We start from the raw sequence: 15,896 nt of genomic DNA on the forward strand, positions 1-15,896 counted from the left end.
ATCCAGCCGAGTAGTGACAAAGGCGTGGATTACGGTTTCAAAATGCTGTCTCTGAAGGACTGGTTTTATTTTTGCCAGCTGCCTCAACTGGAAGAAGCTTGACTTCACCACAGCTTTTATCTGGCTGTCCAGTTTAAGGTCTGGGTCCACTTTCACCCCCAGATTGCTCATGATAGTTTTTTGATACTGGGCTAGAGGACCCAGGTCAACCATGGGGGTCACAGAAGTCCCACCAAAGACCATAACTTCAGTCTTTTTTTCATTAAAATTTAAAAAGTTCAGAGACATCCAGGCTTTAATGTCTTTTAGGCACTCTAGCAATGGCATAACACTATAGGAGTCAGATTTGTTAAGGGGGACATAGATCTGACTGTCATCTGCATAGCAATGAAAAGAGATGCCATGTTTCCTGAGGATTGAGCCAAGTGGGAGTAGATGGAGAGAAAATAAAAGAGGGCCAAGCACAGAGCCCTGCGGGACCCCATATGAGAGGGGAGCCGTGGAGGACACAGAGTCAGCCAGGCTGACACAGAATGTTCCATGTGACAGGTAGGACCTGAACCATTCTAATGCAGTGCCACTGATGCCCACCCTCTGCTCCAAGCGAGCAATCAGGATTTTATGGTCCACTGTATCAAATGCTGCAGTCAAATCTAAAAGTACAAGGACAACACAGTGACCAGAGTCAGTAGCTTAAAAGATGTCATTAAAAACTCTTAAAAGCTCAGATTTGGTGCTGTGCAAGGTTTTAAAACCAGATTGGAAAATCTCAAGAATATTTTGTTCATTTAAAAAATCCATGAGCTGGGAATAGACCATTTTTTCCAAGATTTTAGAAAGGAAGGGCAGTTTAGAAATAGGCCTGAAATTTGCCAAAACAGTAGGATCCGGCCCGTTTTTTTTTAACAAGGGTTGCACAACGGCATGTTTAAATCTTAACAGGAACCACTCCAGAAGTCAGACTGCTATTAATAACGGTGATAAAAGATGGGCCAACAGTCTGAAAAGCCTCCTTAAAAAGTCGGGGAGGGACAGTGTCACCTGGAGAACCTGAGGTCTTCAAATGATCAACAATCTCCTGCACAAAGGGCAGGGTCACTGGCTCAAACGTGTCCAAAACAGCAGAGCAGGGGACATACACTGAAGGGTCAATGGCAGGAGGTGAAATAAGTGCTCTGGTAGAGGTGACTTTATCAATGAAGAAGTTAAGAAAGTCTTCACACACAGCCGGAGATGCCTCAACTCCAACAGTCTGTGGTGCATTCAGAGCAGAGTTGATAACTTTAAATAAAACATGAGGTTTGTGGGAATTCAACAGGTTAATATCAGAAAAATAATTTTGTTTGCCTCTTTCACAGTGCATTGGTGCATTGGTACATATTAACAAAGTCATTACTACAGTCACATTCACAAAGTGAATACAGGCTACCAAGATGCAGCACGTCTCTTAACTATCTAGAAGAAAAGAACACGCAATATCACTTCAGAAGTCATCCTCTGAAGTCAAGTGGCAGACACGGTGCCTGGACTAAAACTACATGTTCCGTATGTGCTGTGCTTGACAGCCTCTATTTCCGACAGAAATGAGCCCATAGCGAAAAAATTGTAATGCTAATAGTAATGCATCGGCCAAACTAGAAAACAAAAGCATGTGAAGGCAACTGAATTCCACAACCAAAAATATGTCCGGCAAAGAAAAGTGGTCAGACAGTCCTACACCTATAGGAGTGCAGAGACCATACCTGGGTCTCAACAGGGCTCTCAGTTCCACAGCAGTGTCTGCCACTGGGGCTCAACAGGGCTCTGTTCCACAGCAGATTCTGTACCTGGGGCCCAACATGGCGCAGATCAACAGCAGAGACTGTACCTGGGGCTCAACAGGGGTCAGTTCCACAGCAGATTCTGTACCTGGGGCCCAACATGGCGCAGATCAACAGCAGAGACTGTACTTGGGGCTCAACAGGGGTCAGTTCCACAGCAGAGACTGTACCTGGGGCCAAACAGGGCTCAGTCTTATATCAGAGACTGTACCTGGGGCCCAACAGGGCTCAGTTCAACAGCAGAGACTGTACCTGGGGCCCAACATGGCTCAGTCTTACAGCAGAGACTGTACCTGGGGCCCAACATGGCGCAGATCAACAGCAGAGACTGTACCTGGGGCTCAACAGGGGTCAGTTCCACAGCAGAGACTGTACCTGGGGCCAAACAGGGCTCAGTCTTATATCAGAGACTGTACCTGGGGCTCAACAGGGCTCCGTTCCACAGCAGAGACTGTACCTGGGGCCCAACAGTGCTCAGTTCAACAGCAGAGACTGTACCTGGGGCCCAACAGGGCTCAGTCTTACAGCAGAGACTGTACCTGGGGCTCAACAGGGCTCAGTTCAACAGCAGAGACTGTACCTGGGGCCCAACAGGGCTCAGTTCAACAGCAGAGACTGTACCTGGGGCCCAACAGGGCTCAGTTCCACAGCAGATACTGTACCTGGGGCCCAACAGGGCTCAGTCTTATATCAGATACTGTACCTGGGGCCCAACAGGGCTCAGTCTTACAGCAGAGACTGTACCTGGGGCCCAACAGGGCTCAGTTCCACAGCAGAGACTGGACAGCAGGGTTTTCCAGTCAGGGTTCAGAGCCCACCACAGCAGGGTTCAGAGCCCACCACAGCAGGGTTCAGAGCCCACCACAGCACTGAAACTGCACTAGTTAAAGTCACAAATGATTTGTTATTAGCCGCTGATGATGGACTGGTCTCAGTCCTGGTTCTGTTGGACCTCAGCGCAGCGTTTGACACCATTGACCACAACATTCTACTACAGAGGTTAGAATGTGATGCAGGTGTCAGAGGAACAGCCCTCAGCTGGTTTAAATCCTATTTTTTCTGATTTCTAATTTGTTCATGTAAACCAGAGCTCCTCACCTTGTTCTAAAGTAATGTACGGTGTGCCTCAGGGGTCAGTACTCGGTCCAGTTCTGTTTACTCCTTATATGCTGCCGTTAGGTAACATTATCAGGTCACATGGCATTAACTTCCACTGCTATGCAGATGACACTGTATTTATCAATAGAACCTGATCAGAGCGATCAAGTAGACAGACTTAGTGATTGTGTGAAGGATAAAACCTGGATGACACTTAATTATCTGCTTCTTAGCCCTGAAAAAAACGAGGTCATTGTGCTGGAGGTCATTGTGATTGGCCCTAAGCATCTACTAGACGCTCTATTTGAGCAGATAGTTACACTGGACAATATCAGTGTAGCCTCCAGTTCTACTTAAAGAAACCTTGGAGTCTTATTTGACCAGGAGCTCTCATTTAAAGGTCATATAAATCAAGCTTGTAAAACAGCCTATTTCGATCTGCATAATATAGATAAAATCAGAAGAATCCTGCCTAAAAGCGATGTTGAAAAACTTATCCATGCATTTGTAACGACTAGATTAGACTGTAACTCCTGCTTGCAGCGTGTCCTTAAAGCTCCATAAAAAGCTTACAACTAGTTCAAAATGCAGCAGCAAGATTACTAACAGGAACAAAAAGAAGAGAGCACATTACGCCAGTGCTGAAGTCTCTTCACTGGCTCCCCGTCGAGTTTAGAATCAAATTTAAAATTCTACTCTTGACCTACAAAGCCATAAATGACATGGCCCCATCCTACCTCAAAGATGCTATAGAACCATATCATCCAAACAGAGCTCTTGAATCGGTCTCTACCCCATATGGACAGTCCTTCCTCTGCCTGGAAGAACCGGTTCTCCTCCTGAAGAACTGGTTCTCCTCCTGAGTGGATCCAGCTCCACTGTCAGATCTCTCTTTCACTCTGGAACTTCTCCAGGTTTCTACTTTTTCCCAAGGAGGTTTTTGTAGTTTTTCCTGGCGGAGGAGGGGGGTCTAAGGACAGGTGACTGGAACATCGTCCTTTGTCCCCACGGACATCATTTAATCCGTTTTTCACAGTTGTCCTCAGAGGCAACTGTTGTGATTTTGGGCATTACAAAAATAAATCGAATTGAATTTAATGTTTTTATTATTAAAGGTCCCATATCATGCAAAATAGACTTTTCAGAGCTTTTGACCTTCTTACAGTGCTATTGTGTGCTTCATATAATTGATTGATTTCTGCTGTTTTTAGCGAGAGTACAGTTTATGTTCTCCTCCGGGGATCTGCAGAAAAACAGGTGCTTCTCACTTCATCCCCCTTCCCCCCGCCCTCCTCCCCCTTCCCCCCGCCTCCGCACCAAGGGGGAAAGGGGGAGGGGGGGTGAGAGGTGCCGCGGAGACTGTTGCTATACCCGGAGACAGCCTGTACGCGGAAGAGAGCCACCGCGGTTAGTTTCACGTTGCACAGGATAGCCTGCTGCGCTGTGAATCTTTGGACTTGTGGGGTGGAACTTACAACAAAGTTACATTTGAGTGCTGGCACTATTGCCACGATAAAGAAGACGATGGAGCGCGAGAGCTGTATATACACCGTCTCCACGCTGAGACTACGTCACGGGGTGGGCGGGGGACACACGCTCTCACTGAGACTACGTCACGGGGTGGGCGGGGGACACACGCTCTCACTGAGACTACGTCACGGGGTGGGCGGGGGACACACGCTCTCACTGAGAAAACATCACGGGGTGGGCGAGGGACACACACGCTCTCACTGAGACTACGTCACGGGGTGGGCGGGGGACACACGCTCTCACTGAGACTACGTCACGGGGTGGGCGAGGGACACACGCCCTCACTGAGACTACGTCACGGGGTGGGCGGGACACACGCCCTCACTGAGACTACGTCACGGGGTGGGCGAGGGACACACGCCCTCACTGAGACTACGTCGCGGGGTGGGCGGGACACACGCCCTCACTGAGACTACGTCACGGGGTGGGCGGGACACACGCCCTCACTGAGACTACGTCACGGGGTGGGCGGGGGAGCCAGATTGCTCTTCGTAAGGGTGAGGGTGAAGTTTTTTTATTTGGTTAGCACTTCAAATAAATAAGGCCAGCTAAAAAAATCAAAAGCTTTCCCGGCATCCAGACGTATTATTACAGCTTTGTATTTGAACACCCAGCGATTTTTGAAGTTCTCCCACTTAGAAATTATGGAGGGGTCTGAAATTCACTGAAATTCATTGTAGCTGCAGTTTTACTGTGAGAGACAGAATAAAAAAAAATCCAGAAATCGCATTGTATGATTTTAAATAAATTATTTTTCCTGTTTGTTATTGCTGCAAATAAGTATTTGAACACCTGAAAATCAGCAATAATTCTGGCTTTCAAAGACCTGTTAGTCTACCTTTAAAAAGTCCACCTCTACTCCACTTATTCATCTAAGTTAGTAGCTCCTGTTTGAGCTTGTTAGCTGCATAGAGACACCTGTCCACCCCACAATCAGTCAGACTCCAACTACTGCACGGGGGAAGACCAAAGAGCTGTCAGAAGACCCCACAGGCTAAACTGTAGACCTCCTCAAGGCTGGAAAGGGCTACAGGTGATTGAGCAGCTTGTGAAAAAAGATCAACTGTTAGAGCAATTGTTAGAAAATGGAAGAGGCTAAAGACTGTCCCTTGGACTGTGGCTCCATGCAAGATCTCACCTCGTGGGGTTCAATGATGATAAGAAAGGTGAGGAATCAGCCCAGAACTACAGGAGGAGCTGGTCAATGACCTGAGGTGAGGTGGGACCACGCATTCAAAGGTTACTATCGGTAATACACTTAGTTGTCATGGTTTAAAATCATGCATCGCACAGAAGGTTCCCCTGCTTAAGTCAGCACATGTCCAGCCCCATCTGACGTTTGTCAATGACCATCTGAATGATCCAGAGGTCATGTGGTCAGAGGAGACCAAAATAGAAAGTTCGATCTCTGTAATTGTAAACAAATGCTTCTGTACCAAATTTTAACATTGATTTTCTCAGATGTTAAAATATGTATTTGCAGCAAAAACATACAAATAAATTATTTAAAAATCATACAATGTGATTTCCGGATTTTTTATGTATTTAGATTTAGTCTCTCACAGTGGAAATGCACCTACGATAAAACATTTCAGACCCTGCCTTAATTTCTACGTGGGAGAACTTGCAAAATCGCAGGGTGTTCAAATACTTCCATTCCTCACTGTATATCTACCCAAGGGTCATGACGTGACATGGCTGGTGTTACAACTCAAACAGCACATGCCAGAACAGAGTCAGTCAGTGCTCATGGCGGTCAGGAGGGATGACTTTCTTCTGATTAGTCGACGGGTCAAATTAATTTTCTATTGTACAATGAGACTTTAAATACATTCTTTAAGGTAGAATATGGTGACTGAAGGCTTCTAGATAGAGAATATTTACAAATAAAGTGTAATATGGCTGAAAAGAGCTTCTTTTTTTTTTACATTTTGTTTAAAGAATGCTGCCATCTTTGTGAGGTCTTTATAGTACAGAGAACCAAATTAAAATATAATTACTTATTTGTTATTGTCGATAAGTCACAATCAGTCAATCAATAGTTGTAGCCTTAATTGTAGCAAAATTGCGGTAGACCACGTGAACATGAGATATTTACACCGAAATATAGTCCATGGTAGTAATGGAAATGTTGTCTTTTGATCCATGAGTCAGGTCTGCCCGAGAAAGTTTATAGATATGTTATATATCGTATAGATTCACTTCCTCATAAAACTAATTTCTCTTTGAATATGAGTCTGATTGTAATAAAATACAGCGTTTTGAAGCTTAAAATTTAGAAAACACGACAATGTATCCCTTCTTGGACAGTACTTCCTCTACAGTGTCAAATGCTTGCGCTTCCTGCTAGATTACCCCCTGGGGGCTGTTTGCCAGTAAAAATGTATAAATGAAATTCATCGTTATAATGACCGAAGGGTTCAAAGCGTGATAATAAAGTAGCTGCTTAACTTCCGAAAAGTACAGTATTCATTTAGTCATTGCAGCTTTTCAACAGCACAACACACTAGATCTCATGCAAATGCCAGCCAATCTAAACAAAGATGGTTTAAAATTTCCTGAAAAGTCATATTATTAATATTATTTCAATAATTTACTATTAGTCAAGAACCCCTGATTGGAAAACTTGTGTTCTGTTTTCAGGGGCAGAGTGAGGAGGTCAGGAAGGTGGGGTTGGTCGTGTCGCTCGGCACAGGTAAGTCATTACTTTATTGTCCATCATGTGAAAAATAAAAGCCGTACGTTGGTTTTGGAGACTTCCTGTGTACACGCGCTCCCTCTGCTGCTGCAGAAACAAGCATCAAATATATAGTTTGGCCCACATAATCCCAGAAAAGACGAACAAGAGATGAGTGGACAAGGATAACACAGGCCTGGTAAAATTATTATTAAAAACAAAACTGCCGACCCACAGCCCCCACAGCTCTTCACCCGCGGAGGGACGGGGTTCCGCCGGCCCGGATGAAGAATCTCATCTGGTTTCGTCCTGCCGGAGGAAGGAGAAGAGGTGACAATGCACCGGTTATCGCTCATGATGTGTAAAATGAAATCTTTAAATGAGAGCATGCATCGAAGAAGCTGACCAGCATATTTCAGACAATACAGATGATTTGCAGACACCAAGGGATGAGATGAATATGATGCGGGCCCAGCTGATGCTGCTGCAGACTGAGAGCAAGAATATGAAATGTAAGATCCTGGATTTGGAGTCCAGGTCCTGTAGACCTAGCTTCCCGGAGAGGGTGGTCCCAGAGCTCCTTGAAGGCTCTGGAGTTGAAGTCCCCCCATCACATTAGAAAGAGCGCATCGCCTGGGCAAACCAAGACCAGCAACTGATAAACCACGAGGCCTGATGAGGTTTCTTAAAGATCCTGTGATGGAACGTGTTATGAAGGCCGCAAGGGTTAAAGGAGACCTCCAGTTTAAAGGTCAAGTGCGTCTTCTTTGCCCCAGATATTCATGAGGTTAGTGAACAACGAGCAAAGTTCCACCACATCTGTGAGGAGCTCATGAGAAAATTGAGATAAAGGGTGGTGTATCCAGTTCTTTGATAGGATTGGAGCCAGGAGCGGCCAGGGAGCGTTCGGTGGCCCTTCATTAGGAATGTACTTCTCTCTGATCATTTACATGATCAGGGTTTGTGTTCGGTGCATGTTCTCAGTATGAACCCTTTTTTTTTCTATCTTATTCTTTCTTTTTTCATATATATATATATATATATTTACAACATAGAAACAAACACAATGAAAAAGGGTAGACATCCAAATGATGAAGCAAAAAAAAGAGAAAATCAAGGCACACGTAACCCAAAGAAAACGTCCTATTTAGTCCAAAGTCTATCAAATTTGTCCATTTTCAAATTAGGCAGCGGTTATTTTATTACTTGGTTTGCTGATTTTTCAAAATATTTTTTTCTTCATGAAACATTAATATAATAATTCAAGGTAATATGGCAACAGGCAGGAAAAATATAAATGTCAAAGAACACATTTGATGAATTTGGCACCAAAGTCTCTGAGTACGAACAGCGGAGATGACATTTCAACTACATCCACTTTGGAGGAGTCCAGAGGCTTCATCACTTTGGAGGAGTCCGGAGGAGTCCAGAGGCTTCATCACTTTGGAGGAGTCCGGAGGAGTCCAGAGGCTTCATCACTTTGGAGGAGTCCGGAGGAGTCCAGAGGCTTCATCACTTTGGAGGAGTCCGGAGGAGTCCAGAGGCTTCATCACTTTGGAGGAGTCCGGAGGAGTCCAGAGGCTTCATCACTTTGGAGGAGTCCGGAGGAGTCCAGAGGCTTCATCACTTTGGAGGAGTCCGGAGGAGTCCAGAGGCTTCATCGCTGCTGCTGCAGCTGATTTCCATGACATTGTGGTCACATATTTTGTCGGGCAGGTGTCTGTTTAGTACATCTCTAACTGTATCATCCCCATCACCACTTTCATATTTTTTCAAGACTATATGGCCTCCAGATAGTACAGTTATGTGAAACCACACTGGCGCAGGGAGCGCTGAGCGCTCTGAGCGCTGGCCACTGTGGTGTCGCCATTTTAAATACCCATTATGCATCGCGCATAGTACAATGCATTTCATAATAAATTACTCCCGCAGGATTTTGGAAAAAAATTGCTTCACGCGCTCTTATCTTTTGACTTTTATATTTCATTTAATGCTATTTTGCAGTACTTTATTTTAAAAATGTGATAAAAATGTTTTTTATTTATAAATCAGAAATCAATCATCTAAGTGCGGCGGATCCGTAAACCAAGTAATAAAATAACCGCAGCCTTAAGTCCGAATATAATTTTTCAATACTTTGAATGTCCAGTATAATGTCAGTCCAGTCCTTGATCTTTGGAGCATTTTGTCTCATTCATTTTTTGTTATGGCCTTTTTCGCCATTGTCAAGAGGATGACCCAGATATATCTGCTGGTTGTGGCACGAGTCCCGAGGCCCAAATACAGAGTCCCGAGGCCCAAATACAAAGTCCCGAGGCCCAAATACAAAGTCCTGATATCCATTGGGATGGTGATGTCATAAATAGTCTGTAAGGCTTTGCTGATCTCAGTACAAAACTTGTGAACAACAAGGACAATCCCAAAACACATGATAGTGGTTTGTCTCCTGCTGCCACATCCTCTCCAACAGTCTGTATTTCCCTGTGAGTAATGGGCACTTTGACATGGGCTTAGACAGAAACCAGACACACTTTTCCAACAGAATTCCCTCCAAACATGTGATCCTGTGGTTCTCCAGTGAGATGTACATATACTTTCCCACTCTTCATCCTCCAGAACAAAGTGACCCTCTCTTTCTCATTTACTCTTAATGTAATCAGTAGAGTGACTGCCCAGATTGTTAATATATTTATACAATTTAGATATTAATACCCTTGAAAGTCCAGATTTACAAGCTTGAATGAATGTTTCAGTCAAAAGGCTATGATGGTCATTGTTAGGCCTGAGCCGAAGGACTCGTCCCGGCGAGGGACTTATTAAAGTTGTATCCGGGGGCTGGAAAAACACAAAAATGGAGTAGTAAACAAAGATGGACATGCTGGTGAGTGGTATCGAAAATTCTGTGAAAAAACTTTGAAAGACGGCTCAGTAGCGCCGCCTCAAAAATGGATTAACATGGAGCCAATGGGAGCCCGACGCCAAAAAAGTTGCTGTGATGTGGAGACATGTAAAAAATGATAATATGACCCCGCCCTAAATCATACAGGAAGTCGGCCATATTGGATCAAACACGGCGCTGACAAAAGTGCACCCCTTCGTACATTTGGCATCTCCCACAGTTTTCATTGAAAACACTTCACATTTGGACACAAGACACAACCCATGAACAATGAAATGTTGTAGATTTGAAGCTGATATGCCTTTGGGTATCATCGTGAATTTTAAACAAAATTTTTGGAACATTTAAAAAAATCTTCTTTTCTTAAACTTTTTTTAGTTGAAGTTTCATTTCACAGTGAAAATGAATGTACAGTGAACATTTCAGACCCCTCTATCATTTCTGAGTCGGAGAACTTGCAAAATCTTAGGGTGTTCAATACTACTTACTTTCCTCACTGTGGGCAGCCAGTGAAGGGTGTTCAATACTACTTACTTTCCTGGTGGCTCAAATTGGAGAAGCATTATTACGTTTTCATGAACCTTTTAACAGAGTTTTTTTGGACTAGCTGCAAACGTAAAGATCATGGAATGCCATCATAGAGGCTATTGCAATAATTCAGTTGTGATGATCCAGACAAAAGCATGAATCCAAATTTCAAATGGTATAAGATAAGATAAGATATTCCTTTATTGTCCCACATGGGGAAATTTCATTGATGCAACGCAGGTAGATACAGAGGTAGACACAGAAGAAAAGAACAGATCACTTATAGGAAGTCTGAAAAAACACTCTCAGTAGAAGATCTCTTATAGACCATGTCAAACTTTGCGTTTTCCTTAGGATGTCCGCCGGGATAACGTGACGATCTCCGGCTAAGACGACGATACTCCGCAGTTTCATGAGTTCTTCCTTTGTGTAAACACGCACCGGTGCCGGCCGGGGGGGGCCGGGGGGGCACGGAGCCGAGGCACATCGCGACGACACGAAAACACTCAATCCAGCCGAACAAAGTCAAAACAAGTTGAATTAAAGCGATTCCAGTGCGTGTCCCAATTGTTCGTGAAGTTCCTCTTTTATATAAACGTGTACCGCGGCACGGCGTACGTCAGCTGCGGCCGGAGGGCGCGGGGGGCCGGGGGCTAGCTCAGAGCTAGCGTACATCACGACGACAGGACGAAAAACACTCAATATTCAGACTAAAAAAGTCAAAAACAGTTGAATTAAAAACGATTCTAGCGCGTGTCCCTATCGTACAGTAAAATAGAAAAAAATATTTACTAAATATAGAAGATAAAGCACAATAAGTGTGAAAAAAGTGTGAGAAAAGAGTAGAGCGTTTACACCGGGCTGCCAGCTGTACCAGCGCCTTTGTATCTGGAGAGTGATAACTAATTGCCTCAAAGCTAGACTTCACCACAGCACTAATTTGTCAAGTTTAAAGTATTTTTCCTCCCAAGTTTGTAATTGGGTTTGACAAATTGTTTCAAGGATCCTAGATTAACTGAACCAACACCCTTCACTGGCTGCCCACAGTGAGGAAAGTACTTTGTGGGCGTGTCTGTTACAGGCAGGCTCCTCCCTGTGTGACTCTGTTTGTGGGCGTGTCTGTTACAGGCAGGCTCCTCCCTGTGTGACTCTGTTTGTGGGCGTGTCTGTTACAGGCAGGCTCCTCCCTGTGTGACTCTGTTTGTGGGCGTGTCTGTTACAGGCAGGCTCCTCCCTGTGTGACTCTGTTTGTGGGCGTGTCTGTTACAGGCAGGCTCCTCCCTGTGTGACTCTGTTTGTGGGCGTGTCTGTTACAGGCAGGCTCCTCCCTGTGTGACTCTGTTTGTGGGCGTGTCTGTTACAGGCAGGCTCCTCCCTGTGTGACTCTGTTTGTGGGCGTGTCTGTTACAGGCAGGCTCCTCCCTGTGTGACTCTGTTTGTGGGCGTGTCTGTTACAGGCAGGCTCCTCCCTGTGTGACTCTGTTTGTGGGCGTGTCTGTTACAGGCAGGCTCCTCCCTGTGTGACTCTGTTTGTGGGCGTGTCTGTTACAGGCAGGCTCCTCCCTGTGTGACTCTGTTTGTGGGCGTGTCTGTTACAGGCAGGCTCCTCCCTGTGTGACTCTGTTTGTGGGCGTGTCTGTTACAGGCAGGCTCCTCCCTGTGTGACTCTGTTTGTGGGCGTGTCTGTTACAGGCAGGCTCCTCCCTGTGTGACTCTGTTTGTGGGCGTGTCTGTTACAGGCAGGCTCCTCCCTGTGTGACTCTGTTTGTGGGCGTGTCTGTTACAGGCAGGCTCCTCCCTGTGTGACTCTGTTTGTGGGCGTGTCTGTTACAGGCAGGCTCCTCCCTGTGTGACTCTGTTTGTGGGCGTGTCTGTTACAGGAAAGCCTCCTCAGGTGATGGTGAACTCTGTGGATGTCTTCAGACCATCCAATCCTTTAGAACTGGCAAAGAGCATTGTTGGAGCCAAAGAGTTGGGCAAGATGCTGGTGGACTGTGTGAGTGCTGCCGCTGCAGGTCCCACATGCCTTTAGAGCAGGCTGAGGATGACGTGCTCTCTTGTTTGCAGTGCACAGATTCAGACGGCTGCGCAGTGGACAGGGCCAGAGCCTGGTGTGAGATGACCGACACACTGTATCACAGGTCTGTCAAGAACACGTCTTATGACCCCAAAAAGGATCAAACATATTTATAAAAGGACACCGGAGACAAAACGCAAATTCAAAGATTGTATCAATATTCTAGTGTTTAAACTAAAAAAAAAAGAAAACTTTAAAGATGTACTCTGTTACCTTTATGGTGGAGGTTTGAGTCACAATGTTAGTCCAAGTCACACGGTGGCGTGCAATCAGGGCAAGCAAAGCAAGCAGTGATTGACCAATAAAATCTAAAACGTCCTTGTCTCAAAACTATAATAAATTGTTCGGAAATATATGTCCAAATAATCTTTTCCCCCTTCATTTCTGTCGACTGAAGCATGGCTTGAAGTCATGGTGTCTTTGAATGCCCCCTACAGGACACTGAGCATTCTGCAGCCAACATCTGGGTTTGACCTTCTAAAGGGCCCCGCCTCACATCCTCAGCTCTCTACATGTGCCTTTACAACCAGAGCAGAGATCAGCTTGTTTTAGAGCCGGGGTGGGCAAACTACGGCCTGCGGGCCACATACGGCCCGTTTGTCTTTATAATCCGGCTCGCCAAACTGGCATGTATTTAAAAAAAAACGTTTTTCTTTCCCCCCTTAGGCCAGACCTGGGCATTTGTGGCCCCAGGGGCAAGATGTGGCCCTCGGCATGTTTTAATCCGGCCCCTAGAAATATTTTTGTTTCTATTTTCTACTGTCTGTAACATGTGTCTGCACTTGTGTCCTTAAAGGTCCCATAACATGCAAAATCGACTTTTCAGAGCTTTTAACCTTCTTACATTGCTATTTGTGCTTCATATATGTCCAGAGTGTTTTTTTAATTGATTCCCGCAGTGTTTAGCTATAGTACAGACTATCTCCTTTCCTCCAATCTCCAAACTGACGGGGGGTGTTCACAGGACCGCGTCATAACCACAGGCACGCGTCATCATCCCCCCTCCCCCCTCCTCTGCACATGCTCAGTTAGGGCTTCTCTTCTTCTCTGCACATGCTCAGTTAGTGCGTCTCTTCTCCTCTGCACATGCTCAGTTAGAGCTTCTCTTCTCCTCTGCACATGCTCAGTTAGAGCTTCTCTTCTCCTCTGCACATGCTCAGTTAGAGCTTCTTTTCTCCTCTGCACATGCTCAGTTAGAGCTTCTCTTCTCCTCTGCACACGCTCAGTGGGAGCTTCTCCTCTCCTCTGCACATGCTCAGTTAGAGCTTCTTTTCTCCTCTGCACATGCTCAGTTAGAGCTTCTCTTCTCTTCTGCACATGCTCAGTTAGATCTTCTCTTCTCTGCACATGCTCAGTTGGATCTTCTCCTCTGCACATGCTCAGTTAGAGCTTCTCTTCTCTTCTGCACATGCTCAGTTAGATCTTCTCTTCTCTGCACATGCTCAGTTAGGGCTTCTCTTCTCTGCACATGCTCAGTTAGAGCTTCTCTTCTCCTCTGCACATGCTCAGTTAGAGCTTCTCTTCTCCTCTGCACATGCTCAGTTAGATCTTCTCTTCTCTGCACATGCTCAGTTAGAGCTTCTCTTCTCCTCTGCACATGCTCAGTTAGAGCTTCTCTTCTCTGCACATGCTCAGTTAGAGCTTCTCTTCTCCTCTGCACATGCTCAGTTAGAGCTTCACTTCTCCTCTGCACATGCTCAGTTAGAGCTTCTCTTCCCCTCTGCACATGCTCAGTTAGAGCTTCTCTTCTCCTCTGCACATGCTCAGTTAGAGCTTCTCTTCTCCTCTGCACATGCTCAGTTAGAGCTTCTCTTCTCCTCTGCACATGCTCAGTTAGGGCTTCTCTTCTCTGCACATGCTCAGTTAGTGCTTCTCTTCTCCTCTGCACATGCTCAGTTAGAGCTTCTCTTCTCCTCTGCACATGCTCAGTTAGGGCTTCTCTTCTCCTCTGCACATGCTCAGTTAGAGCTTCTCTTCTCCTCTGCACATGCTCAGTTAGAGCTTCTCTTCTCCTCTGCACATGCTCAGTTAGAGCTTCTCTTCTCCTCTGCACATGCTCAGTTAGAGCTTCTCTTCTCCTCTGCACCTCTAAAACACTCTTCGTTGTGACGCTGTAATTTTAGATCCTATTGGTCAAATCACTGCTCGCCTTGATTGCCCTGACTGAACGCCACTGCTAAAATAAAATCATGATTTGAGGTATTTTTTATCATGGTCAAATGAGGGGTGTGGGTCACTTGTTAGCACTGTTAGCACTGTTAGCATTGTTAGCATTGTTAGCAGTGTTAGCAGTGTTAGCAGTGTTAGCAGTCTGACAGCAGCAGAAGGACAGACCTGCTGAACCTGTCCTTCACACAGCGAGGGTCCTTGAAGCTATCGCTCATTGAAACATTGAATTCATTTCAACACATCCAGGAGCGTTAATATCTGAGAGAAGAGCGACTTATGAACTGCTAAACCTAATAATCCAATGCATTTGTGAACATCTTTATCAAGGTTTAACTGAGTCTTGTCCTCTGTCCCTGGCAGGCTGAGTCCACAGCTGTCCCAGGAGGTGATGCTGGACGAGGTGGGGGACGGCGTGCTGGTAGACATGCTCTGGGACACGCAGATGTACCTGTACGAGAAAAGGGACGTGCTGCAGGCTCTGGCCCTAGAGCTGCTGGAGCACTGACCACACCTCTTACTAAACCACTGACCAAATAGTTGACTGCCACTCCAAAAAGCAAGATCTACATGACTTAAACTGACTTTCAGGGTGCGTTCACACTCGTATCTTTTGGAACCTGTTTGACACATTCCCACTAATTCATTTTGGAGTGGAATAGGACGGTCCTAAAGTGTTTCCTCTTGTGGCCCATGAGAGGTCCAGCTTCCAAAGTGGAATGGCTTTTGCCAAGACGGCAAAAAGCTGATATTTTATCATTTCTCACCAAATGCTGACTTGATCTTTTGATAAACTGCTGTATTTCCACAGATTCTAACTTTATATGTTGATCTGACATGATAAATAAAACACCTTTCCAACAGAATTCCCTCCAAACTAGTGATTTTGTGATCCTCCACTGAGATGAACTTATATTTCCCATTCTTCGTCAGTCAAGACAATATTACCCTCTTTCCCATTTGTTTTTAATGTAATTAGTAGTGAGTGAGAGTGGTTACCTAAATAGTTAATACATTTACATACTTTAGATATTATACCCCTTGAAAGTTCTGATTCATAAGCTTTAATAAATATATTGTTTATTTCAATTTCTTGGTTAT

At 45.2% G+C, this 15,896-nt stretch overlaps 1 protein-coding gene across 3 annotated transcripts in view; it reads left to right on the plus strand.

Moving 5' to 3' along the window:
* Positions 1–15,678, plus strand: part of pla2g6 (phospholipase A2, group VI (cytosolic, calcium-independent)) — an 83,079-nt gene extending 67,401 nt beyond the window's left edge. Inside the window, exons 16-19 of one of the 3 annotated variants that reach the window (XM_072464035.1) lie at positions 7,092–7,143; positions 12,433–12,548; positions 12,620–12,693; positions 15,159–15,678. In XM_072464035.1, coding sequence (XP_072320136.1) covers positions 7,092–7,143; positions 12,433–12,548; positions 12,620–12,693; positions 15,159–15,303 — 387 coding nt within the window. In that variant the 3' untranslated portion in view covers positions 15,304–15,678. The remainder of the gene's footprint in view (positions 1–7,091; positions 7,144–12,432; positions 12,549–12,619; positions 12,694–15,158) is intronic. The other 2 variants (XM_072464037.1, XM_072464036.1) reach the window with 2 other exon arrangements.
* Positions 15,679–15,896: the final 218 nt, after the last annotated feature.

Source organism: Eucyclogobius newberryi, unplaced genomic scaffold (genome assembly GCF_026437365.1).
Source record: "Eucyclogobius newberryi isolate DKJ021-1_F unplaced genomic scaffold, fEucNew1.0.hap1 SCAF_4, whole genome shotgun sequence".
NCBI classification, from domain to species: domain Eukaryota; kingdom Metazoa; phylum Chordata; class Actinopteri; order Gobiiformes; family Gobiidae; genus Eucyclogobius; species Eucyclogobius newberryi.